The sequence below is a fragment of the Natator depressus genome, chromosome 4 (assembly GCF_965152275.1).
Source record: "Natator depressus isolate rNatDep1 chromosome 4, rNatDep2.hap1, whole genome shotgun sequence".
Taxonomy (NCBI): domain Eukaryota; kingdom Metazoa; phylum Chordata; order Testudines; family Cheloniidae; genus Natator; species Natator depressus.
In genome coordinates this window covers 118864851-118890141 of record NC_134237.1, presented here as the reverse complement: position 1 = coordinate 118890141, position 25291 = coordinate 118864851, and the positions used below count along the sequence as shown (strand labels likewise).

General features: G+C 44.2%; 1 protein-coding gene across 1 annotated transcript; it reads left to right on the top strand.

Moving 5' to 3' along the window:
• The first annotated feature begins 11962 nt into the window (after nucleotides 1-11962).
• LOC141986975 (uncharacterized) lies at nucleotides 11963-13639 on the top strand. Its single transcript, XM_074952066.1, has 2 exons — nucleotides 11963-12518; nucleotides 13098-13639. Exons 1-2 carry the CDS (start codon nucleotides 11963-11965, stop codon nucleotides 13637-13639), a joined length of 1098 nt encoding a protein of 365 aa, XP_074808167.1.
• The last annotated feature ends 11652 nt before the right edge of the window (nucleotides 13640-25291 follow it).

The window sequence follows — 25291 nt, the reverse complement described above, 5'->3', positions numbered from 1 at the left end:
AGCATTCAAAAGTTTCCCTAATGCCAAGTTACTTGAATGAAAACAATTGAGCCAGTGACTGCTCCAATCATCTATAGAACTTAGTCCTTATCCTTTGCTCCTCCTGAAAGAGATTGGAATTCAAGCAGGTTCCATACACTTTCATTGTCCAGAACTGTTCTTAGCATGCACACATCAGCTAATTCATTGCCTTTAGGACCTGATCCAAAAATGTATTGTAGTAAGTAGGAGTCTTTGTTTTGAATTTAGTGGGCTTTGGATCAGATCCTTAGATGGTAAGGTCCCTGTAGGCTCTGATCTGCAAACACTTGCACACCCGCTTAACTTTATGTATGTGAGTGTCCCAATGAGAGACTATGCATGTGTGTAAAGTTAAGCACATGCTTTAGTGTTTCAGGCTTTAGATTGTAAGCACTTTGGGGCAGGGACTGTCTTTATTTTTTGATATTGTACAGCACAAAGCACGGAGTTGATACTAAACAAATAGTAACAGTCTAATCAAAAGTCAGTAACTCCCAGTTTGCCTGTAGGGCATTTCCTTAAAGCCCAGAAGAATTATTTGCATGAAAGTGTATGTACCTTTTACACTTGGAAACATAGGAAGAGTTAGGAGAAAAATCCTTTGATAGCCTTGCTAGTGCTGGTGAAATAAAGCCCATCCTCTTGGAATGTTACAATATTGTTCAAACAGACAGTATTGCTGAGTGAAAATCGGAATTTCCATCCCACAGGAAATTCCAATATTTCAATATTTGTTTTCATCTCTAATCAGGATGAAACATTGAGATACTGGAATTTTTGGAGGAATGAAAAATTCCAAAAAACAAAAAGAAAATGATTTGGAAACTGTGAAAAATTTTGTTTCACTTTGTTGAAGTGATTAAAAACATTCAACTTCAAGTCAGTTCAACATTAAACTGCATCTGCCCCTGCTTCTACAGTGCCATGTAGAAGCTGTAGTTTGGGTGCCTTTTTCCCAATTCTCCATCTCTCATGATGACCCTGCAGTCATGTGACTTCCGTGATGTGCCATGTGGCTCAGTCAGAGGAGAGAGTGTGGTGCATTCTGGGAAACATACTCCCGTGAAGGAAACTGGCCTCTCGGAGAGAATGGAGGCATGAAATAGCTGAACTACAGCTCCCATGAGGCACTGTGGCATGACAAGCAGATGTAGTTTAATGTTGAACTGACCTGAAATTAAATGTTTCAGTTCAGTTTAGCAAACTTGATGGGAAAAATAGAAAATAAAAATCAGCAAAATCAAAATGTTCCTGAAGAACATTTCAATTTTGCAGAAATTGCATTTTCTGTAGAAGAAAAAATTTGAAGGAAATTTCTAGACTAGCTTTACTAGACAGTACCCCAAATCTGTTAAACAGTTGGTTTTAGGAATGTGTGACTCATAAGGTCATACGTTGTGCTCACTTGTCCACAATGCTCTCTTACCCGAAGTACACAGTCTGCGAACATCGTCAATACAGTAAATTCTCCTTTTTAAATAGAAAGAAGATGACCATGTGAAAAAGCCCTTAGTATCCTGGGAGGGGAATTAGCAGAAGCCTCTCAGTTAGAGGAGTAATACTGAAAAAAATGGTTCATTATCCAATCAGTTCTTACACTCCCATTAAGTATAAGTAAGATCATCTCTGCTGTCACCTAGCAGAGTCCTGCGTAGAGAGAATTTGTTCAGTGTAATGAAGTACTCACAAGTGAAGCATCTGAAATATCTAGTTATTAATACATTTTATTTTAGAGAATTGTTTATTTAGAGGTCTCATATAAGTTGAGTCATGATTCCAGTCCTAGGTACATCTTTTGAGCATTGTCCTGTATCTGAGTGTATCCCTGCAGGTGACAGGCATTGTACCTTTACCTCTCTCAGGGCAGAATCCTCTGATTCTCCCACTCTTAGAGTGCCCCAAGGCTACAGCATCCTGTGTACCAACTGTGAGTGCTCAGCAGGTCCTTTTGGGTTCAGCAAGTCTTCCCTTTGGGAGCTATGACCAGTAATGACCCAAAACAGCCATTTCAAAACAAAGTACTTTTTAGTCACACTAGTAGAGGTGAAACATAACATGAAAATAGGGTTCTCAATACAGTAAAAGGTCTACCTGCATGTATGTATCCCAGACACCCCAACCTCGGGGACTGTTTCAGACTGTTCAGTCAGTTTCCCAGCAGTCTCAGCCTCCCTCTCTTTCTCTCTCCATTAGGTAGTGTGCCCCTTTATAAAACCCACCCAGTCTTTTGTCTTCACCAGTGCCCCTTGAACCTAATCTACCTGGTTTGGTAGGCTCTTCAGGAGTTCTGAAACAGACTTCAAAGCAATTGGTTTTCTACACTGTCCTTTAAGTATTAAGGTAATTGGGCTACCTGAAGATATGGTCCCCTTTCCTGCATACTAACCCATGCTTGAAATAATCTTTTGCAATCATATAGCAAACACTACCACGACAATCAAACACACACATGGATATATAACATTAATAAAATATTACAGGCATCTCCCACATCCTTCAGGAGTTGCGCAATGAAGATTTTAATTATTCTATTGCACAGAAGACTGGTGCCTTCTTTTTCTATTACATTACAATCAAAAATCTCTTTACAGTGCCTAGCAAGTGTTTTAAGATAGACCAAGGCAAATTAATCTCTGGTTCAACTGCTGCAATGTAAGTGGAGTTACACCAGGAATGAATTTGGCCTGATACAACTCTACTTACTTGGCTGGAATTGCACCAAGATAAATTTTACCCATTGAGACAGTTTTAATCCAAATGCTTCACAGCTATTCCCAGCTGGAGGAAAGAAATAATGCTGTCATCTTTCAAAAGCTGCCATCTTTTGCTACCAAACTAGCTTGACTTTTCTGCAGGAAAGTCAGAATTTGCCAGTTTCTAATTGAATATGAAAAGTCACACACATACAGCTCTACTGCTGATCCCTGCAAAATTTCCCTCCCTCCACCCTGAGCCATAACCTTTACAACAACAGTTTGTCCTTTGTCCTTATTTGTACCACCCAGTGATATCATGGGAGTGTGTACAGACTGAGGATACTATACGGCCCTATGCAACTAATGTCCACTGTTTCACCTGGCTGCACTTTGGATCCCACTATGCCATCCTCCTTCTACCTCACTTTATAAAAGGGGGAAGAAATTGGAAAGAACAGGGTCAGAAATGGTCATTAACCACAAGTGTAGAAGAAAAACTAAGAAAACAATAACATATTTGTGGGGGCTAATTTTTATTGAGCACCTGCAATTTCTCCTCTGTATGGTCGCATGTTGTGGTAAGAGGTATTGACCATCACATAGATAGCATTGAGACACAGTGTAATAAGGCAAAGCTCATTCCCTATGACACTCTGCCAGAAACTGCCCCAAAATATAATACATTGTATTACAGCAGAATTCCTATTTTATTAACTAATCGGGGATTGAGGAAGTCATAAAATCAAAAAGTTCATAAAATTGACATCTCAACATTACAGTAGGTATAGGGCATATGCTGGCATAGTAATCGTTCAGTGACAGTGTACATAATCAGTGGTAACAAATGTAAACAGTGTGCCTGATTGTTCTTTGTCTGAAAGAACTTCATCTCTTCTTTGCTACCAAATCTCTCTCTTGTCAAACCTTTCCAGCCACTTGAAGGTTGGCTGAGGGATTGGAGTCACATTTGGTAGCAGAAAGATGACTTTGGTGGCAGAGAAATGGGCCAGATAAGCAGTCGTTTTATAAGATTGATGTTCAGAAAATTGGGTTTTGACTGAACTCTTCATTTAGGGCCCTTCAGCTGCTCTTTTGGTAGTGACTCCTACAGCTGCAGAGGGCTATATGCTTCCAGAAGCGCTACATTACACATGGCCAAGTCACAGCACCATCCCCAATTCCATCGACTGTCCTGTCAAACTCCTCTAGAGATGTGTTTATGAAAGATTGTGACTGGGAGATGCGCCCTCATAAGGGATAGTGTTGTGTGTGTTGGAATTTGGAGATGTGCCCTGGAGGTGGGGGTTAGGAACACCACATGGCTGTGTGAAGCAGCTCACTACAGAAGCTCTCCAGTTTGTTTTATTAAAGTTTTATTCCTTTCTCATTCACTGGCTTGTTATTTAATGAACCCCAGGATTGTTACAACTCCAGTGCAAGCATGACAGCTGCCATCTTGGCCAACATGCCAGCTATTGAGGCAAGGGTGGAGGGACCTACAGAACTAAAAGCATGAGATTCTATAGTTTGAGCTAATCAGCCATGCTCTGAAGTTGAGCCTGGAACAGACTCACATTCTCTGTGTATTGGGCACAGAGTGGGATATATACGTGATTGGGGGAGGGTTCAAATTAATTTCCTTAAGCCCCAGTTCAGGGAAGAATCCTTACTCAGGAGGGGTTCTTAGGCATGCTTAAGTGGCTTTCTGAATTGGGGTCCAACTACCCTCCTCATCCCCCTACTTGGAAAATTGCACTTCAGCCCCATGCCCTGGTAATACAGTAAATACAGGTCAACATCATATAAATGGGATGTGAACATTGTGCGCAATCTGGATCTCTAAGTAAAACAAAGGGGCAAATTCCGCACTAACTTCCACTCCCACTGACACTGCCCAGGGCATACATCAGCACAGAATTTGGCTTATGATCTCTACCAGTAAGACTAGGTCTTCATTGGAAACTAAATTTAATCTTGAGAAAGAAAAACACTTGCCACAATCTTAATGAAATAGAACAGAGCCCTCAGCAAAATGAAAAACAAGCAATCAAAGAACCTTTACTAAAATGTCAAATACTACCTACCTCAGAGTCTAAGAGAATCTTTTGCAAATTAAATTCTTGGTCCTATAATTAGAGAAATATGTACCTTATTAAGTATGCCATGAGCCCTGCTTGTTTCTATCTCTTGATTCAGAGGTCATCTAGAATAGTGCACAGAAGATTTAAAACTGGAATCTTGAAAACCACTTCCAACTCGACCGTTGAAGTATGATTGCACTGAGAAATGCTAGTCAGGTAGATCACACAATATAACTGGGTCTGGTTCTCCACTGCTTTGCACTTTGTGCAGTCATTAACGTCTGTTCAAAGCTGGTATGAAATGCTATCATTTGGATTCAGCCGTGGTTTGTATTCACTCTGTGCAGATGTGAATGAACCAGAAGCTTCAATGGAATGGGAAAATCAGACTCACCTACACAGCTGGTTGAAACATTTTTGGCAAAACCTTTCTCCGTGGAGAGCGGCTTTATGGCAAAATGAATTTTTTTGTGAAAACAAATTTCTTTTCCTCTTTTCGGTGAAAACCAAAACATTTTAAAGAACAATTTCCATTTGCATTTAGGGTACACCTCAACCAGGTACAGCAAAGTGGATGGACTCTGTGCTAGGAAAATGGTCAAGGTGTATAATGAGGTAGTTAGCCTTGATTTATTTTTCCTAATGTAGAGAAAGGAAGAGGCAGACGTGTCTGTGCCCATCAATTTTGGCCCCCATAGATATTTTGGAGATCCTGGCAGCATTGAAAGCTGCATTGCACAGGTACAGGGAGGTTTGAATAAGTAAAGCCTCTTGATCAGGTTTAAGGATAGCGTTCACTAAGAAGGAAACTGTCTTTATGCCGACTTTTAGGTCTCTTTGTATAAACAGAAATATAAATTAGGGCCAATATCAGGGCTGGTTAAACATTTTCCATTGACATTTTTCATGAAACGTGTCTGCTTTCTGCAGAAAGCTTTGAAATTTTGTTGTTCGGGTTTTTTGTGTTTTTTTTTAACTCCCTAAATCCAAAATATTTTGCCCCAAAGTCAAAGTATTTGGAATTGCACATGCCGCTGCGCTGCTTCATAGACGTTGCCGTTCAGTTGTCTCATGTCCCTATTCTCCGACGTGGGTTGACCTCCCCGGCAGGCTACTTCTACCATGAAGCACCATAACCGGGGATGGTGCATCTTCTTCCCTTCCCCATAATCTACTTGGTGTTGAGCTAAAATATTTTGGGATTCAAAGTTTTGCCAAAAACCCTTGACATTTTCCACAGTGGGGCAAGAAACCTTTCATGACAACTCTCGCTAATACGCAGTGTCATGCCTTAGCAGTCTAGTCATTGAACAGAAAGTGTTGGTTATCTACAGAGCCTAACCTTGAACTTTGCTGAACTTAGATGCAAACTACAAAACAATGATCAAAGGGCCACATGTGTGCCTGTACACACACGCGTGGGCGCATGCCCGCGCGCTCTAGCTATAGTTGCAGTAATAGAAGGAATGCAGGTTAACTCCCCTCACAAAAATATTTCTCTCGTAATAATGAACTGAGTGGAAACAAATCAATAAAATAATCAGAGTCCTAGCTTGACGCAAATAAGCACTTTAACTTCCGGGCTGCCAGATATTTAATTGTGTGGTTTTGTTGATTGTGTGATTTGGGCAGACGTGTAGATTTAATTATGGCACCTCCCTTTGTTCTGCTCTGTGTGATAAAGTTCAGCTGGATGTATAATTTAACTAATGTTGTACATATATAGGTAACATGACATAATCCTGGCAAGATAGAATAGATGAACATGTACTACCTGACTTAAATGTATTAAATGGAGTCCAAAGGCAACTTCACAATTTGTGAGTCTGATGCATGTAGACATGAACAAAACACTGCAGATTGCTGAGACTAGAGCAGCCTGAAATCCACTCTTTTCCTTACCAGGGACTGAGATATTCATCCTCAAGACAGTTGGGTTCTCTTCACAGTCTTCAAGTTTTCTTTGGAGTTTGGGTTCAAGCCCTAAAATTCAGTCCAACCCGGATATCACACTTTAACAAAGCAAAACACAAACATCTTCATGAGAACAGTTTTTGTGATGTGTGCTGCCTTCTGCAGTTCACAACAATGATACAGTAGTCTCCAGTTCCATGTACAGCTCTCTCTCCTCTTGCCTTTGTGCTCCTCTCTGGAGAGCACAGACAGAGCTAGCCCACATTCCCCTCCAAACACAGAGATTGATTTTCCTCAGCCCTTGCATAGGGCACACAAAGGGAACTATCGGTATATTCGCTAAGCCTCTGCAATCATGCAAAGGCCAGAAACAATCTAGTGTTATGAGTCAGATGCAGTGTGGTCTATTGGGTAGGTTGCTGGACTGGGAGCACGGCCAATGATCTACTGTGTGACCATGACTAAACAATTTACTTTCTCTCTGTGCTTCTCTTTTTCTCCTCTTACCCTTTGTCTTGTCTATTTCAACGGTAAGCTCTTTGGGGGCAGGAGCTGTGTCTTTATATGTCCATGCAGAACACCTAGCACAGCAGGGCTCAGATCTCCACTGGGACCTCTAGGCTCTGCTGTATTACCAATCACTAGTTATGTAATTACAGATTAATTATTTTCCAGATTGCAGTGCCTTAATACGAAAATCAGTGGAAACCAAAGTCCAAACAGTTATGTATCAATCAAATTGAAAATCAATCTAAATAGACAAACAATGAGAGAAAGGAAGTATTATCCTCATTTTACAGAGGGGTGACTGAGGCAGAGAAATATTAAATAATTTGGCCAGGGTTACTCAGGGAGTCTGTGGCACAGCAGGGACTCAAACCCAGTCTCCAGAATGTCAATCCAGTGCCTTAACCACAAAACCATTTTTCCTCTCTTCTAGTGCATCACCTCTCCATCTGGCCTGGACTACACCCAGTTTTTGTAGTAATATAACTGTTTCTGTGTACATGTATAGTGCACATTTCTACTGATTTTCATTTGTCTGCACTGGGGTGGTTGTATTGCTTTAACTATACCATTACAGTTCAAATGGTATAACTTTGTGTGTAGGCAAGCCCTTTAGATGACCCGGAGTATAGAGTACATGGTGTTATTTTATTCTATCATTATGCAGTGCAGGGCACAGACTAACCCAACAGCAGCTTCAAGAGGCACTAAGACTAAGTATTCATTATCCATGTGACCTCTTCAGCAACTGAATATAAAAAGGTGTCTATCGTTCATACCCTGCAGTCCTACGTTCTAGCTGATTGGGGGTAACTGCAAATAATGTAGTGTTCATAAATACCTGCAATCAGCTGCTGCTGATCCTGAATGTAAATATGATAGTTTGCCCAGGCAGGGAGTCAACCATCAGGATACTGTACTTCACTAATCTAGAAGGGTTTTATTCCACCCCCTGCAATCTACAATCATACTTTTTAAACTAGGGAAAACATCATCCAGGAGAACTGCCTTAAAAGAGGAAATTCAGTTACTGCAGTGGCTCTCAAACTTTTGTACCGGTGACCCCTTTCACACAGCAAGTCTCTTGAGTATGACCCCCCTTATAAATTAAAACCACTTTTTTAATATTTAACACTATTATAAATGCTGGAGATGAAGCGCGGTTTGGGGTGGAGGGTGACAGCTCGCGACCTCGTGACCCCCTGCGGGGTCCCGACCCCCAGTTTGAGAACCCCTGAGTTACTGAAAGGTCTTGTTGTAAAGCAATGGCTGGAGTGGATCAAACTTTCATAAAAGATCATTTCTATGCACCTCAAATGCCTAGGAAGCCTGACTTTTTTAACGTATGCATATTTTCTTTTAATTCCTGAAAACTGGCACCGATTTAAAGCAGAAGCTCGTATATATCGACACACAATGACAGTGGAGCTTTTACCCACATTTAAGAAGGTATCCAGTCCCTCCACACCCCTCACCCCCACCGGCACATCAGCAATGCCTGACTCTCAACAATGTGCCAGATGGCAGAGGTTATTCTCCACCTTTTTTCTATTACAGTTTCAGACATAGCTGAGCAGTAAATGAAAAAGGGTGTTGGGGGGCTGGGGGAAGTATAAAGAGGCTTGAACAAAGAAAGAGCCAGAAGTGCCATTTCCAGCAGCAGGTTAGTAGGCTGGGTAAAAATGCAGAAGCAGCCAGAAGTAGAGGAGTGAGGAGTCAAAGAGAAAAGCTGGGGAAGGCAGAGGCACGTCCTGTCCTGGACTTGTATACAGATAACAAGGATATCCAGCATTATCCTGAATCCATTATAACAAAATGCTTGCAAGGATATTAAACTTCATGCTTCGGAGATTAAGGACAAACTCTAATTCTCACAGATTAGGAACAGACCTAACGTGGGGGATGTATTATCCCACCTCTGTCTAGGGCAGATTTCTTACACATCCCTCAGAGGCATCTTGCACTGGCCACTGTCTGAGGCAAGACAATGGACCAGATGGACCTGGGGTCTGATCCAGCCTGGCAGAGTTGGGAAAGAGCAAAAAAGAAAAGAGGAAAGAAGAAGAAAATGACGGAGTTATTGATGATTTATACTGGTGCATGTTGGAGGACAATGAGGTCCCTTGGTTTGAACGGATCTGCAGCCCAATATCCTGAGTCATTTCTGTACCAAAAGATCTTTAATTTCTATCTGGGCGCCCAGAAGAGACAGTAGAAGGGACCCCCACCTAAAGTCTAAGACATAAAATAGCTCTTTTAGTGATAAAGTACCCCCTTGCGTGACTCTGTCGTGCTGTTATTGGATATGGGCTTATTATTGGATATGACAGCAAGGGACTGGGATGAAAGTGACGTTGCACTCAAAGCTAGAGGCCCCTCGATTCTCCCCTACTGGTGTCTCGTGTAATCATTTGTATTTATGCAAAACAGTGCAGAGTGGGTATAAATCCCAACCATTCTGTTGTGGTAGTGTTGTACACGCATTCTGCGCAGGCACAAGTAACTGCACAAGGTGCAAACCCATTGTGAATCAAGTCCAGAGTCTCTAGGACATCATGGTGCTCCATAAAAGGAAGTCATGTGAGTTATTCTGGACTGGACCTCCAGCCGGTAGGGATAACCAGGTGGATTAAATGAGACTTCATTGAGCTTTGAGCTATTACAGTAATAATACCTAGCTCTTATATCGCACTTGTCATCAGTAGATTTCAAGAAACTGTACAAAGATGGTCACTATCATTGTCCCCATTTTAATGACAGGGAAACTGAGGCACAGAGAGGAGATGTGACTTCCCCATATTAATTGTTATCCCAACTGGTGAAAAGTGGTAAAGGTTTATGGATTGTTACAATGATCTGTTATATAAAACTGCTTGAGAAAAAATGTAAGAAGAGACAGAAAGACTGAATAAATTTAAACAGAAAGGTTCTACGGTTGCCAGTCAAGAACTATATTAAGATTATGACTGGTAAACAAGAGGAGCAGAGGATTGGAAATCAATTAATCAAAATTGGTGAGTTGGAAATTAGGTCTAATTGGTGGCTTTGGGGGCCCTTAACAAAAAGAGACTTTTGAGGGAAGAAAAGAACTTTTATCACCACAGCTGCCGTGGAAGGATTAGTGCCATGACACCAGACCATGACACTCCAATGGGGCTGCTTGACTATCATTACAGTATCAGTGAGGGACCCCAGCCTGTGCAGTGAAGCTGCACAAATGAGATCTTCCTCTGTCTTCCCCTCCCTCGTGTGCTCTTTTCTGTGTCCCTATCTACCTCCTGTCATCTCTCTCTCTCTCTCTCAGTTTACCACCTGATCCTGAAATCAGCTACACTGCAGGGCACCAGCACAGTGAGATGAGACATCCCATCCAGCTCTGCCTGGCCTGAGAAGGACCAGTGAAGAAAGGGACCTGACCTGGCCAACCAGAGGATGTCCCTGACCAACAAGATTAACCATGGTCCAGAGCAACAGGTGTTGTGGCAGACCTGCCAGCCCCAAGCAAACAGATTCAAAAGCTACTGTAAGTGCTATATTGTAGATTTGGGCACTAGAAGAAACAGGACACATAGACAGAGTTTCTGATCAAGTCACTGTGCAAGGATCTGCTAATGCTATTAAATCCCCTGACTTTATTCTTCCACAGCTGTATTTTTTTTCTAAATTTTGGTTTAAAATTTTTGGTGTTGCAGAGTGCTATATAAAATATGTATGGAATGTCGGACCATTGCTTAGATTTGAAAAGCATACTCTGAGCAAACAATATTTATAAAAGTTAATAAAGGTAACAATCTACACAGAGAGTGAACTAATATATATTTGGAGTGGGGGGGGGAGAAGACAAGTAGCTTATCAGAAAAGTAATAAAACCCAAAAATAAGGACAAAATTAAACCTCCAGCCCCAACTTTAATTCCAAACTCTCCTCTACTTTTCCAGTAGAAAAAAAAATCTACCAAGGCTGGAAATAAATCTACAGTAAACATCACTCATGGAAAGTGAAAAACACTTGGCTGTATTCAAGAGAGTTCTTTCACAGCTGGTGTATAGAACTACCTCTTGTTCAGTCAAAATAACGATGCTGAAAGTCTTTATCATAGAATCATAGGACTGGAGGGACCTCAAGAGGTCATCTTGTCCAGTCCCCAGCATTCATGGCAGGACTAAGTATTATCTAGACCATCCCTAACAGAGGTTTGTCTAACCTGCTCTTAAAAATCTCCAATTATGGAGATTCCACAACCTCCCTAGGCAATTTATTCCAGTGCTTAACCACCCTGAAAATTAGGAAGTTTTTCCTAATGTCCAACCTAAACCCCCCTTTCTGCAATTTAAGCCCATTGTTTCTTGTCCTATCCTTAGCCCTGGTCTACACTAGGACTTTAGGTCGAATTTAGCAGCATTAAATCGATGTAAACCTGCACCCGTCCACACGATGAAGCCCTTTATTTCGACTTAAAGGGCTCTTAAAATCGATTTCCTTACTCCACCCCTGACAAGTGGATTAGCGCTTAAATCGGCCTTGCCGGGTCGAATTTGGGGTACTGTGGACACAATTCGACGGTATTGGCCTCCGGGAGCTATCCCAGAGTGCTCCATTTTGACCGCTCTGGACAGCACTCTCAACTCAGATGCACTGGCCAGGTAGACAGGAAAAGAACCGCGAACTTTTGAATCTCATTTCCTGTTTGGCCAGCGTGGCAAGCTGCAGGTGACCATACAGAGCTCATCAGCAGAGGTGACCATGATGGAGTCTCAGAATCGCAAAAGAGCTCCAGCATGGACTGAACGGGAGGTACGGGATCTGATCGCTGTATGGGGAGAGGAATCCGTGCTATCAGAACTCCGTTCCAGTTTTCGAAATGCCAAAACCTTTGTCAAGATCTCCCAGGGCATGAAGGACAGAGGCCATAACAGGGACCCGAAGCAGTGCCGCGTGAAACTGAAGGAGCTGAGGCAAGCCTACCAGAAAACCAGAGAGGCGAACGGCCGCTCCGGGTCAGAGCCCCAAACATGCCGCTTCTATGATGAGCTGCATGCCATTTTAGGGGGTTCAGCCACCACTACCCCAGCCGTGTTGTTTGACTCCTTCAATGGAGATGGAGGCAATACGGAAGCAGGTTTTGGGGACGAAGAAGATGATGATGATGACGAGGTTGTAGATAGCTCACAGCAAGCAAGCGGAGAAACCGGTTTTCCCGACAGCCAGGAACTGTTTCTCACCCTGGACCTGGAGCCAGTACCCCCTGAACCCACCCAAGGCTGCCTCCTGGACCCAGCAGGCGGAGAAGGGACCTCCGGTGAGTGTACCTTTTAAAATACTATACATGGTTTAAAAGCAAGCATGTGAAAGGATTACTTTGCCCTGGCATTCGCGGCTCTCCTGGATATACTCCCAAAGCCTTTGCAAAAGGTTTCTGGGGAGGGCAGACTTATTGCATCCTTCCTGGTAGGACACTTTACCACTCCAGGCCAGTAACACGTACTCGGGAATCATTGTACAACAAAGCATTGCAGTGTATGTTTGCTGGCGTTCAAGCAACATCCGTTCGTGTGTTATCCTCAGGAGAGTGAGATATAATCCATGGTCACCTGGTTGAAATAGGGTGCTTTTCTTCAGGGGACACTCAGAGGAGCCCATTCCTGCTGGGCTGTTTGCCTGCGGCTGAACAGAAATGTTCCCCGCTGTTAGCCACAGGGAGGGGGGAGGGTTGATGGGGTAGCCACGTGGTGGGGGGAGGCAAAATGCGACCTTGTAACGACAGCACATGTGCTATGTATGTAATGTTAACAGCAAGGTTTACCCTGAAAGAGTGTAGCCAGTGTTTTATAAAATGTGTCTTTTTAAATACCGCTGTCCCTTTTCTTTTCTCCACCAGCTGCATGTGTTTCAATGATCACAGGATCTTCTCCTTCCCAGAGGCTAGTGAAGATTAGAAAGAAAAAAAAACGCACTCGAGATGAAATGTTCTCCGAGCTCATGCTGTCCTCCCACACTGACAGAGCACAGACAAATGCGTGGAGGCAAATAATGTCAGACTGCAGGAAAGCACAAAATGACCAGGAGGAGAGGTGGCGGGCTGAAGAGAGTAAGTGGCGGGCTGAAGAGAGTAAATGGCGGGCTGAAGAGAGGGCTGAAGCTCGAATGTGGCGACAGCGTGATGAGAGGAGGCAGGATTCAATGCTGAGGCTGCTGGAGGACCAAACCAGTATGCTCCAGTGTATGGTTGAGCTGCAGCAAAGGCAGCTGGAGCACAGACTGCCACTACAGCCCCTGTGTAACCAACCGCCCTCCTCCCCAAGTTCCATAGCCTCCACACCCAGACGCCCAAGAACGCGGTGGGGTGGCCACCGGCCAACCAGCCACTCCACCACAGAGGATTGCCCAAAAAAAAGAAGGCTGTCATTCAATAAATTTTAAAGTTGTAAACTTTTAAAATGCTGTGTGGCATTTTCCTTCCCTCCTCCACCACCCCTCCTGGGCTACCTTGGTAGTCATCCCCCTATTTGTGTGATGAATGAATAAAGAATGCATGAATGTGAAGCAACAATGACTTTATTGCCTCTGCAAGAGGTGATCAAAGGGAGGAGGGGAGGGTGGTTAGCTTACAAGGAAGTAGAGTGAACCAAGGGGCGGGGGGTTTCATCAAGGAGAAACAAACAGAACTTTCACACCGTAGCCTGGCCAGTCATGAAACTGGTTTTCAAAGCCTCTCTGATGCGTACCGCACCCTCCTGTGCTCTTCTAACCGCCCTGGTGTCTGGCTGCGCGTAACCAGCAGCCAGGCGATTTGCCTCAACCTCCCACTCTGCCATAAACGTCTCCCCCTTACTCTCACAGATATTGTGGAGCACACAGCAAGCAGTAATAACAGTGGGAATATTGGTTTCGCTGAGGTCTAAGCGAGTCAGTAAACTGCGCCAGCGTGCCTTTAAACGGCCAAATGCACATTCTACCACCATTCTGCACTTGCTCAGCCTGTAGTTGAACAGCTCCTGACTGCTGTCCAGGCTGCCTGTGTACGGCTTCATGAGCCATGGCATTAAGGGGTAGGCTGGGTCCCCAAGGATACATATAGGCATTTCAACATCCCCAACAGTTATTTTCTGGTCTGGGAATAAAGTCCCTTCTTGAAGCTTTTGAAACAGACCAGAGTTCCTGAAGATGCGAGCGTCATGTACCTTTCCCGGCCATCCCACGTTGATGTTGGTGAAACGTCCCTTGTGATCCACCAGAGCTTGCAGCACTATTGAAAAGTACCCCTTGCGGTTTATGTACTCGCCGGCTTGGTGCTCCGGTGCCAAGATAGGGATATGGGTTCCGTCTATGGCCCCACCACAGTTAGGGAATCCCATTGCAACAAAGCCATCCACTATGACCTGCACATTTCACAGGGTCACTACCCTTGATATCAGCAGATCTTTGATTGCGTGGGCTACTTGCATCACAGCAGCCCCCACAGTAGATTTGCCCACTCCAAATTGATTCCCAACTGGCCGGTAGCTGTCTGGCGTTGCAAGCTTCCACAGGGCTATCGCCACTCGCTTCTCAACTGTGAGGGCTGCTCTCATCTTGGTATTCATGCGCTTCAGGGCAGGGGAAAGCAAGTCACAAAGTTCCATGAAAGTGCCCTTACGCATGCGAAAGTTTCGCAGCCACTGGGAATCGTCCCAGACCTGCAACACTATGCGGTCCCACCAGTCTGTACTTGTTTCCTGAGCCCAGAATCGGCGTTCCACAGCATGAACCTGCCCCATTAGCACCATTATGCATGCATTGGCAGGGCCCATGCTTTCAGAGAAATCTGTGTCCATGTCCTGATCACTCACGTGACCACGCTGACGTCGCCTCCTCGCCCGGTAGCGCTTTGCCAGGTTCTGGTGCTGCATATACTGCTGGATAATGCGTGTGGTGTTTAATGTGCTCTTAATTGCCAAAGTGAGCTGAGCGGACTCCATGCTTGCCTTGGTATGGCGTCCGCACAGAAAAAAGGCGTGGAATGATTGTCTGCCGTTGCTCTGACGGAGGGAGGGGCGACTGACGACACGGCTTACAGGGTTGGCTTCAGGAGGCTAAAATCCACAAAGGGGGTGGCTTTACATCAAGGAGTAGTTCAGGCAGGACTTCACGGAGGGTTCCAATAAGAAATGGTGCACCTAAGTTATTGTTCTTATTGGAACAAGGAGGTTAGCCTGGCCTCTGATTGATACATGGCTAGATCTACCTCGCTGCACCTTCTCTGTGAGTGACTGCAGTGTGACCTAGAGGAATGAGTCCCCTAGACAGGGGAGGAGGCAAATGAGTACAAAACAAATCTGGTCTATTTCTTGTTTTGATCCACTCCATCTATCTTTTACATCTTTGGCTGGCAGCAGACGGTGCAGAAGGACTGCAAGCCATCCACATCTCATGGCTGCTCGGCAGAAGATGGTACAGTACGACTGCTAGCCATCCTCATCTCTTGCCTGCCTGGCAGAAGATGGCACAGTACGACTGCTAGCCATCCTCATCTCTTGCCTGCCTGGCAGAAGATGGCACAGTACGATTGCTAGCCATCATCATCTCTTGCCTGCCCGGCAGAAGATGGTACAATACGATTGCTAGCCATCGTCATCTCTTGCCTGCCCGTCAGAAGATGGTACAATACGACTGCTAGCAATCCGTATTGCCTGCCTGCTCACCATTAGACGGTTCAATACGACTGACTGCAGGACTAAAGAGAATGACCTGGTCAAGTCACCAAAAATTTAGTCCCTGCGCCCATGTCTGCCCAGGCGCTCCCAGCCGACGTGGCCAGGAGCACCTCGGACATGACGAGGACGGCTATCAGTCATACTGCACCGTCTGCTGCCAGAAGGCAATGGGTTGCTGCTACTGTGTAGCAATGCCGTACCGCGTCTGCCAGCACCCAGGAGACATACGGTGACGGTTACCTGAGCGGGCTCCATGCTTGCGGTGGTATGGCGTCCGCACAGGTAACTCAGGAAAAAAGGCGCGAAACAATTGTCTGCCCTTGCCTTCACGGAGGGAGGGAGGGAACGGGGGCCGGACAATATGTACCCAGAACCACCCGCGACAATGTTTTAGCCCAATCAGAGTGCTCCATTGGGCTGCTCTGGACAGCACTCTCAACTCAGATGCACGATTGTTTGCCGTTGCTCTGACGCAGGGAGGGGCGACTGAGGACACGGCTTACAGGGTTGACTTCACGGAGGGTTCCAATAAGAAATGGTGCACCTAAGTTATTGTTCTTATTGGAACAAGGAGGTTAGCCTGGCCTCTGATTGATACATGGCTAGATCTACCTCACTGCACCTTCTCTGTGCGTGACTGCAGTGTGACCTAGAGGAATGAGTCCCCTAGACAGGGGAGAAGGCAAATGAGTACAAAACAAATCTGGTCTATTTCTTGTTTTGATCCACTCCATCTATCTTTTACATCTTTGGCTGGCAGCAGACGGTGCAGAAGGACTGCATGCCATCCACATCTCATGGCTGCTCGGCAGAAGACGGTGCAATAGGACTGCTAGCAATCCATATTGCCTGCCTGCTCACCATAAGACGGTTCAATAGGACTGACTGCCGGACTAAAAAAAATGACCTGGTCAAGTCACTAAAAATTTAGTCCCTGCGCCCATGTCTGCCCAGGCGCTCCTGATCGACCTCACACAGGCGACCAGGAACACCTCGGACATGACGAGGACGGCTACCAGTCGTACTGTACCGTCTGCTGCCAGAAGGCAATGGGTTGCTGCTACTGTGTAGCAATGCCGTACCGCGTCTGCCAGCACCCAGGAGACATACGGTGACGGTTACCTGAGCGGGCTCCATGCTTGCGGTGGTATGGCGTCCGCACAGGTAACTCAGGAAAAAAGGCGCGAAACAATTGTCTGCCCTTGCTTTCACGGAGGGAGGGAGGGAAGGGGGGGACTGACGATATGTACCCAGAACCACCCGCGACAATGTTTCAGCCCCATCAGGCATTGGGATCTCAACCCAGAATTCCAATGGGCAGCGGAGACTGCGGGAACTGTGGGATAGCTACCCACAGTGCAACGCTCCGGAAGTCGACTCTAGCCTCGGTACTGTGGAAGCACTCCGCCGAGTTAATGCACTTAATGCACTTCTGTGGGGACACACACACTCGAATATATAAAACCGATTTCTAAAAAACCGACTTCTATAAATTCGACCTTATTCCGTAGTGTAGACATACCCTTAGATGTTAACAAGAACAATTTTTCTCCCTCCTCCTTGTAACAACCTTTTGAAAAGTGTTTTCATGTCCCCTCTCATCTTCTCTTTTCCAGACTAAACAAGCCCAAGTTTTTCGATCTTCCCTCATAGGTCATGTTTTCTAGACCTTTAATCATTTTTGTTGCTCTTCTCTGGACTTTCTCCAGTTTGTCCACATCTTTCCTGAAATGTGGGGCCCAGAATTGGACACAATACTCCAGTTGAGGCCTAATCAGCGCGGAGTAGAGCGGAAGAATTACTTCTTGTGTCTTGTTTCTAACGCTCCTGCTAATACATCCCAGAATGATGTTTGCTTTTTTTGCAACAGTGTGACACTGTTGACTCATTGTTTAGCTTGTGGTTCACTATGACTCCACAGGTCCCTTTCCACAGTACTCCCAGTAGGCAGTCGTTTCCCATTTTATAGATGCACAACTGATTGTTCCTTCCTAAATGGAGTGCTTTGCATTATATTTTGGTTGAAGTGTTTGTCCCTATTTGAATACAGTGTACATATAGAGATTCATGCTGACCTGGAAGGAAAACATAAGATGTAACCTGGGGCAAATCTTTCACTCACCCTGGTGCTCCTGATGGGCACTATCAGGAATTCAAGCATCTGTGCCTTGGAAAAGGGTGGGGCAGGATCTGGAAGCCCATATAGGAGTCTATATCACCTGAGAGCTACGGAGCCATGCTCTGCAGAACCATCATTCATACTGCCCCAAGTTAGGAGTTTGGAGGGGAAATGGGAGAAGGCCGGGTCAGTGAATCTGCGACCACACATATTTATAGGCCAAACAACCCTTCCATTCAACTTCATCACCACCACCAATAGAAGGAAGCAATAACCACAAAAACGGCTGTACCCTTAAGGTTCTGGTAGCAGCTGCCAGCAGTTCCTCTACTACCCACTTTCCTATATTAGAGATTCCATCCCTTCAGCTCTCTGGGAACTCTCCTGCACCAAGCCTGTTGACTTGGGGATGGAGGGATCAAGTCACATTGGTCTGCTGAGTGGCAATGAAACAAGCCCTGGTAGGCTAGGGCGGAGGGAAGATGTAGTGGTGCTGCTTTGAATGGTTTAAGATACAACCCCTCCAGGTTTCTAAAACTCTGTCAAAGGCCCACAGAGATTTGAACGGACCTCCTTTAGTTGGAGTTGCTTTGTTTTTTAAAGATCAAAATCTAAATAAATTCAGGATCCTGTCTTCTTTGTTACTGGGCGCTTCAAAATAATGCTTGCTTGGGGTTTGTTTTGTTTTTGTTTTTTAAACAACCATGGCAGCTAAGAGAGAAAAGAGAAGTGGAAATTATTCTTTTATATAGTCCAATAAAATATATCCAAGCACTGGCAGGTTCTTAAGAGTTAAACACGCTTCAGAAAGCTAGGCTCCCTCACTTGATATTAATTGAAAACTCCTCAACATTTCTCTGTACTAGTTAATTATATACCTTTAAATGATCTAAAACTAGATTTTAAATTAATGAGCACAAATGATTTTACAAAGCAATATACTTCATTAAAATGTATTAGATATAACTCATCTCCAGACTGCAAAGATATTAAGCTTCCTTTTGTGAATATTATTGAAAAATGTATATGAATTCTCAGTTGCTGCTTGGTTCTGGACAGAAGGATTTGAACATTCAAATTAGACAGATCTCATGTGGTTTCTTGTATGAAAAAAGATGAGATTCTCATAAAACATTTCCAGATGAGGGAAACCGATAAGTTATTTTAATATGCAAATATAACTGGTTTCATTTAATTGTTCCTAAGGGAGACAGAAAATTTGTATGCGAACCTTTTGCCAAATGGTATTAGCTGCAGACTCCTCATTTTCTCTTCTCTGAAAGTATTGGCTTATTTCTGCACCTTGTAATGCAGGATAGCTCAGTCCTGCGAGATCCATGCCATGAATGGCCTCAATTGCCTGTGAAATCAGCAGGAGTTAAGGGTGATCAGAGTTTGGTTACTGATTCATTGGAAGGAGTAACGCTCAAAGTATCAGAATTCCAAGTACCGCAAAAGCAAATTTCTCATGAAGAGTTTAGGCTGCGTTACTTAACCTATTATTAGGGGAGCTCTTTTAAACTGACATGAAGTAACTGGAATGACCACTTTTTATAGAACATCCTCAGCGCAACCCACGATGCTCAATTCTGAGACAAGTGTGCCATCCCAGGCATAATAGAGTTGAGGATGGAACAAGTGATCTGTCATAAGGCAGGTCAAGTTCCATCTCCACCTCTTACCCTGTGGTAAAGTTTGAGTGGTGTCTTCCATGGGAATACACAAGAGTCATATTACTGATGTGCAAATAGTCTTTTCATGAACTGACACTGCTGGCCTGTTAGCTTCCTCACAGAGCTCCCAACAAAGGCTCCCATTTATATTGTTAGAAGCTAAAAGAAAAACTCTTTCCCAAAATACAAATATCCTTTTCTATATTTGATTGTTGTGCTTTCTCTGCCTGTCAATACCTTAAGCAGCCCTTGCTGTTGTACAGCTGAAAGTCATAATTCTCTTTTTCTAATGATAGAGGATGCTGGTACTACCTGATGCCAAATTCCTTGAGCACACAACAGTCTCATTGGCTACAGTGGGAGTTTTGTGATTGCATGACCAGAACTGTACTTCCTTGTGCACCAGCTCAAAAATAAACATGTTCCCACATGAAATGTTTTGGCAATGCAATGTTTTGAAAAATCTATGATGTCAGTAAAATTTTTAGTAAGCAGGAGTCAGACTTGAACAAATGCACAAGCATTCAGCTCAGTCCAATTCTTACTAGGTTTCTGGAAACAAAAAGTTCATAGGCATGAACTTAGTCTCTGTCACGCTAGCATACATCATCTTATTGGCATACTCTCTCTAATATTAGTAACTTGATATTTATCCAGATGGTAGGTTTACACATCAACATATTTATCTATTACTTTTCTTGGTGGCATGAGACAGCAGTTCCTGTAACTTTGCTGTCATTCCTAGACAGTGTAAAGATCTAAAGGTGCAAGTCTAACACTCAGGGCTATGGGGACCCTGGATCTCTGGCACTTCCTCATTGCCAGCAAGAGAGATGGGCAAAGCAGCATCTTGCTAAACCTGGAAGGTCAGGCTCCACAGGAAGTTCTAGCAGAGCACCCAAGGCCTGTGGCTGCCTGATCGGCTCACACCTGCTACTTAAGCCAGGAAGTAAGCTAGGTGAGCTGTCTGAGCAACTGTGCACACTTCCTGCTGCTGTGCTATTGGCCCCTGCTCTTGCCTCCTGCAATCCTGATCCAACCTTCTTCCTGATTCCTGCTCCACTCCTGACCTGCTCCTCACTCTTAGCTCCTGCCTTGCTCCTGCCTTGTGCCTGATCCTTCTCTCTCTCTGGCTCCTGCCCTTTCACCCTGCTCCTATCAGCTACCAATACTGGCTCTGACCCCCAGCTCTGACCTCTGGCTCAACCTTTGGCTCTGGAATTTGGTATCTGACCCCGGCTCTGTTCCTCAGCTTTAACTCCTGGTCCTGTCTCTGGCTCAATCCCCTGGTTTAGGTACTTGACAGTTGACTCCAGCCCTGACCCGCACTTCTATTCCCCAACCTGGATGCCTGCTCTGCCCACACAGGCAGACCGCCTACGCCCCAGTTCCTAGCAGCAAGAGCAAAAGTAGAGTTAGTTTCCACTGTGCTGTGATTCTAACACCTATCACAAGCACTAGAAATTAGTAATTTCCATCGACTGGCTCATATTTTCTAGTCTGCTTCATACTGCTCTCATAGGTCATCTCTATGTTAGGCACCAGGCTGAGCACAGTGTCAGTCCTGAGCAAATAATGAGCATTAATAATAATGGTCGGAAGAGCAACTGAATGGCGTCAAACAGCACAAAAGCATTGTTGTAGTGTATGCAGCTATGAAACCAGGAGGCTTTCGTTTGCTGCCTAGTTCACCTTCAGGTTTGTTAATATTTACCTGTGTGGATAGATAGCAACCATTTTTTTAGATTTGCTGCGTGCTTTATAGAACTGAATACAGGGAATGAGAGGGCCGTGTGCTACCTGATCCTGGAGTTGTAGGAGACCGGTTCTTCCCCTGGCACAGATGATATCTGAGGGCTATTTTGACTTGCTTTCAGCAGCCCAAGAGTCCTAGAAGCACAGAACCTAGCAGGGCACAGGATCATCCCAGCCATATCCTCACTGAATTCTGGACTGCTCCTGCTTGCCTTCCAGCATACCCTGCAACACCTCCCACCTCCCACCTTGTGGTTTCTTGAAGAGGGGATGGGTACAGATGTGTCTCTGAGCCTGGTGGAGTTTTTCCAGCATTGAGATAACTGCTGGGGGAGGGGGCATGCAATGGCTTTGTGGCTCCTGTACACCAACTAAATGGGGCCACAGGGTAACAGTGAATCAGACCCAGAGAATGATCTCTCGGGGAAATATTCCTATTCTTTTCTCGTTTTCCATATTCTAAAGCAGTGGCTTTCAGCCTTTTTTCATTTGCACACACCTACAAAATTTCAAATGGAGGTACAGACCCCTTTGGAAATCTTAGACAGAATCTGTGTACCTCTAGGGATCTGTGGGCCACAGATTGAAAACCACTTTTCTATGGTAGCAACAACCCTTTACAGAATCCTTAGACATAGTTGAAATTGCTCTAAGTAACAGTTGCTCAGACTGAAGGAATAGGGTTGCTTCCTGTGTATGCAATAATAGTACAAAAGTTATGCTCTGATTCAATCTTTTTCCAACAGGCACTGAGAATAAGTGCCCCATTTAATTATGATTTATCCATAAAAAAATAGCTGGTCTTAAAGCTCTGAACCCAGGTATTAAGTGTGTTTAATTTACTGAGAAAAAGTGGTGATGCGAAGGGTGGGGGGGATATTTTCTGGCTGGAAATGATTTAATATTTAGGATCAGAAAACAGATGGTTTAGAAAAGGAATTTCCTTGGCTTCTCTGACTGCCCACAAATATATCACTGCCATGAAAACTATTCAATTCCTATTAAATCAGCATCAAGTTCATGTTCGGAGCCCTTCCTTCATCTGTGCCTGATTTGTCATGGTTTTGGTAGTGGCTTGGTCTATGTTCCAGACACAGAGCAGATAATTTAATTTATTCTAGTATTGCTCTTCAAAAGAAGCCATGGCCAAGAACAGCAACAATGTTAGCAACAACAATGTTAGCCTAAGCTAGGTCCAGCAATCTCTGCCCATCCTGAGTGGAAGAATTCCTGCAGGAGTCAGACAGGAACTCCGATTGCCCCAGTACTTCTTCTAAAGAAAAGGAGTACTTGTGGCACCTTAGAGACTAACCAATTTATTTGAGCATAAGCTTTCGTGAGCTACAGCTCACTTCATCGGATGCATACTGTGGAAAGTGTAGAAGATCTTTTTATATACACACAAAGCATGAAAAAATACCTCCTCCCACCCCACTCTCCTGCTGGTAATAGCTTATCTAAAGTGATCACTCTCCTTACAATGTGTATGATAATCAAGGGGGGGGGGTGAGAAAACCTGGATTTGTGCTGGAAATGGCCCAACGTGATTATCATACACATTGTAAGGAGAGTGATCACTTTAGATAAGCTATTACCAGCAGGAGAGTGGGGTGGGAGGAGGTATTTTTTCATGCTTTGTGTGTATATAAAAAGATCTTCTACACTTTCCACAGTATGCATCCGATGAAGTGAGCTGTAGCTCACGAAAGCTTATGCTCAAATACATTGGTTAGTCTCTGAGGTGCCACAAGTACTCCTTTTCTTTTTGAGAATACAGACTAACACGGCTGTTACTCTGAAACCTTCTTCTAAAGAGTGTCCCACTGCTATGGAGGGAAAAGCAGTGCAAGTTAGTACTAAGCTTCAGACTGAATTAACTTGGACAGCTTATGGGCTGAGATAGAGAATCAAAGAAGCCCAATCTACCTTCTCGCACAGAACCTTGTGGATCCCCCAGACAGGACCTTCTGGAGCTAGGACTGTAGGACTGGGGGAAACACTGCAGCGACACAGCAGAACTCCCCCTACCCCCTGGGCCTGTTGCGTTGGTTCCCCTCCACCTGCAGAGATGGAGGATGCATGAGACCCTGGATACTGAGGACAATCATATGAAAACCTATTTGCATCTTTCAAGAGCAACCCAAAAAGTTATTTCAAGCACTGTTGGTGATGGGATGAGGAAAAGTTAAACAAGTCTCTCCCCCCACACACTTCCATCCGTGCCCCCAAGATGATTTATATTCCCCTCCCCCATGATGAGAGTCCTCCCCTACAGAGACAGAACTGACAGTTTTGTAAATTATTTAGCAGCGGTCTATACAGTGGTAAATGTGGCAAAACTACAGTACACTTTATGGATTCTGCCCAGGGTAATGCACCATTTATCTTACTTTATTATTGTAGGTAATAATTGCAGTAGTAATGCAAGTAGTTTAGAATAGGAGCCCTGTTGTGTTACAGGTTATTCAAACACAGACATTAACCCTGCCCCAAAGAATCTCTAACCATTGCACATCAGTGCTGCTTCCTATCCATGTATTAAAAGTTGTTTAAAGCTCTTCCTTTGCAATTTGAACACCATTCTACTGCTGCTCTCAACTGCAGCCACTGTGTGGCAGCAATCCATACTAGGGTCTGGTGATTAAGGCCCTGACTCAGCAAAGCACTTAAGCCCGTACATAAGTGCTGTGATGGATCAGTGCTAGAGCAGTCGAAATGGAACCAAGTGGAACCTGGGGTTCTGTTTCAGAATCGACCATTCACTTGGGAAGTGAGGAAGTGACCTTGGGTAAGTCACAACATCACTGGTTCTCAGTTTACTCATTTATAAGCCGGCTATAAAAATACTTACCTGAGGTCACAGAGCCTTGACTAAAGTTTGTTGGCACCCCCGTTACCCCCAAGAGAAAGGTGCAGTAGAAGTGAGAAGTATGACAGTATTTTAAGGGCTGGCGACTATTTTAAGTTATCCTTCAGCAGGCACATCAGTAGCTGTGGGGGAGTGATTTTGTCCTAGGTAAGTAGCTCATTAGGCACGAATGGAGTGATTAAAACTTAGAAAAGAAAAGAGTTGAATCTTGATGGAAGAGAATACTTGTCTGTAACATCAGCCTTCTCTTTGAAATCTCCCTCAAGAGTCCCTGGATTTCTTCCAAAGTCACCGTTGTCAAGATGTCATTGACTGAAGAAAGTACTTACTAATCAGGGAGGGTAATTATAACTCACTCATGCCAGGGAGCTGTCCAGTTTAAGGTTCCAGGTCAACTTTCATTCTAATTCCCGTTTACTGGCTCATAATAAGAATCTTATCAAAATGACATTTATTATTTGTTTGTACTTAATGTTTCCAGGTATTAGTTGTGCTTAGCAGACAAAGCAATGAAAAAGTTCCATGACGCCCAACTGCTGAACCAAGACTGGATTCTTGGGAGTTCACAGTCAGCCACAGCTGAAAACTGCTAATTATGAAAACCGAGACATGTAGTTTTGTGGTGAGAGATTGCAGGAATAAATTATCAGAAGGGTTAAACCGTGAATGCTGTGAAGAGCTTTAAAAGCCAATAAAATATTTATCCACTCAATAGATATAGATTTTTCCCAAGTGTTCTTTTCAAGGTACCAAGTAATGTTACAAGTCATGCACCATTCAATCTTTATTTGGTATTGCTAGATCAATATCAAAATGAAGTGTGCAGTCTTATTGAGGTATGTATGTATTGATTACTGATTAATCTCTTAGATGGCATTGATTAAAGATTTGGTCTCCTGTAGCCCTCAGGAGACCGAATCCTTACCCAATGCAGTATGACAGATTAATCAGTAATCAATATAC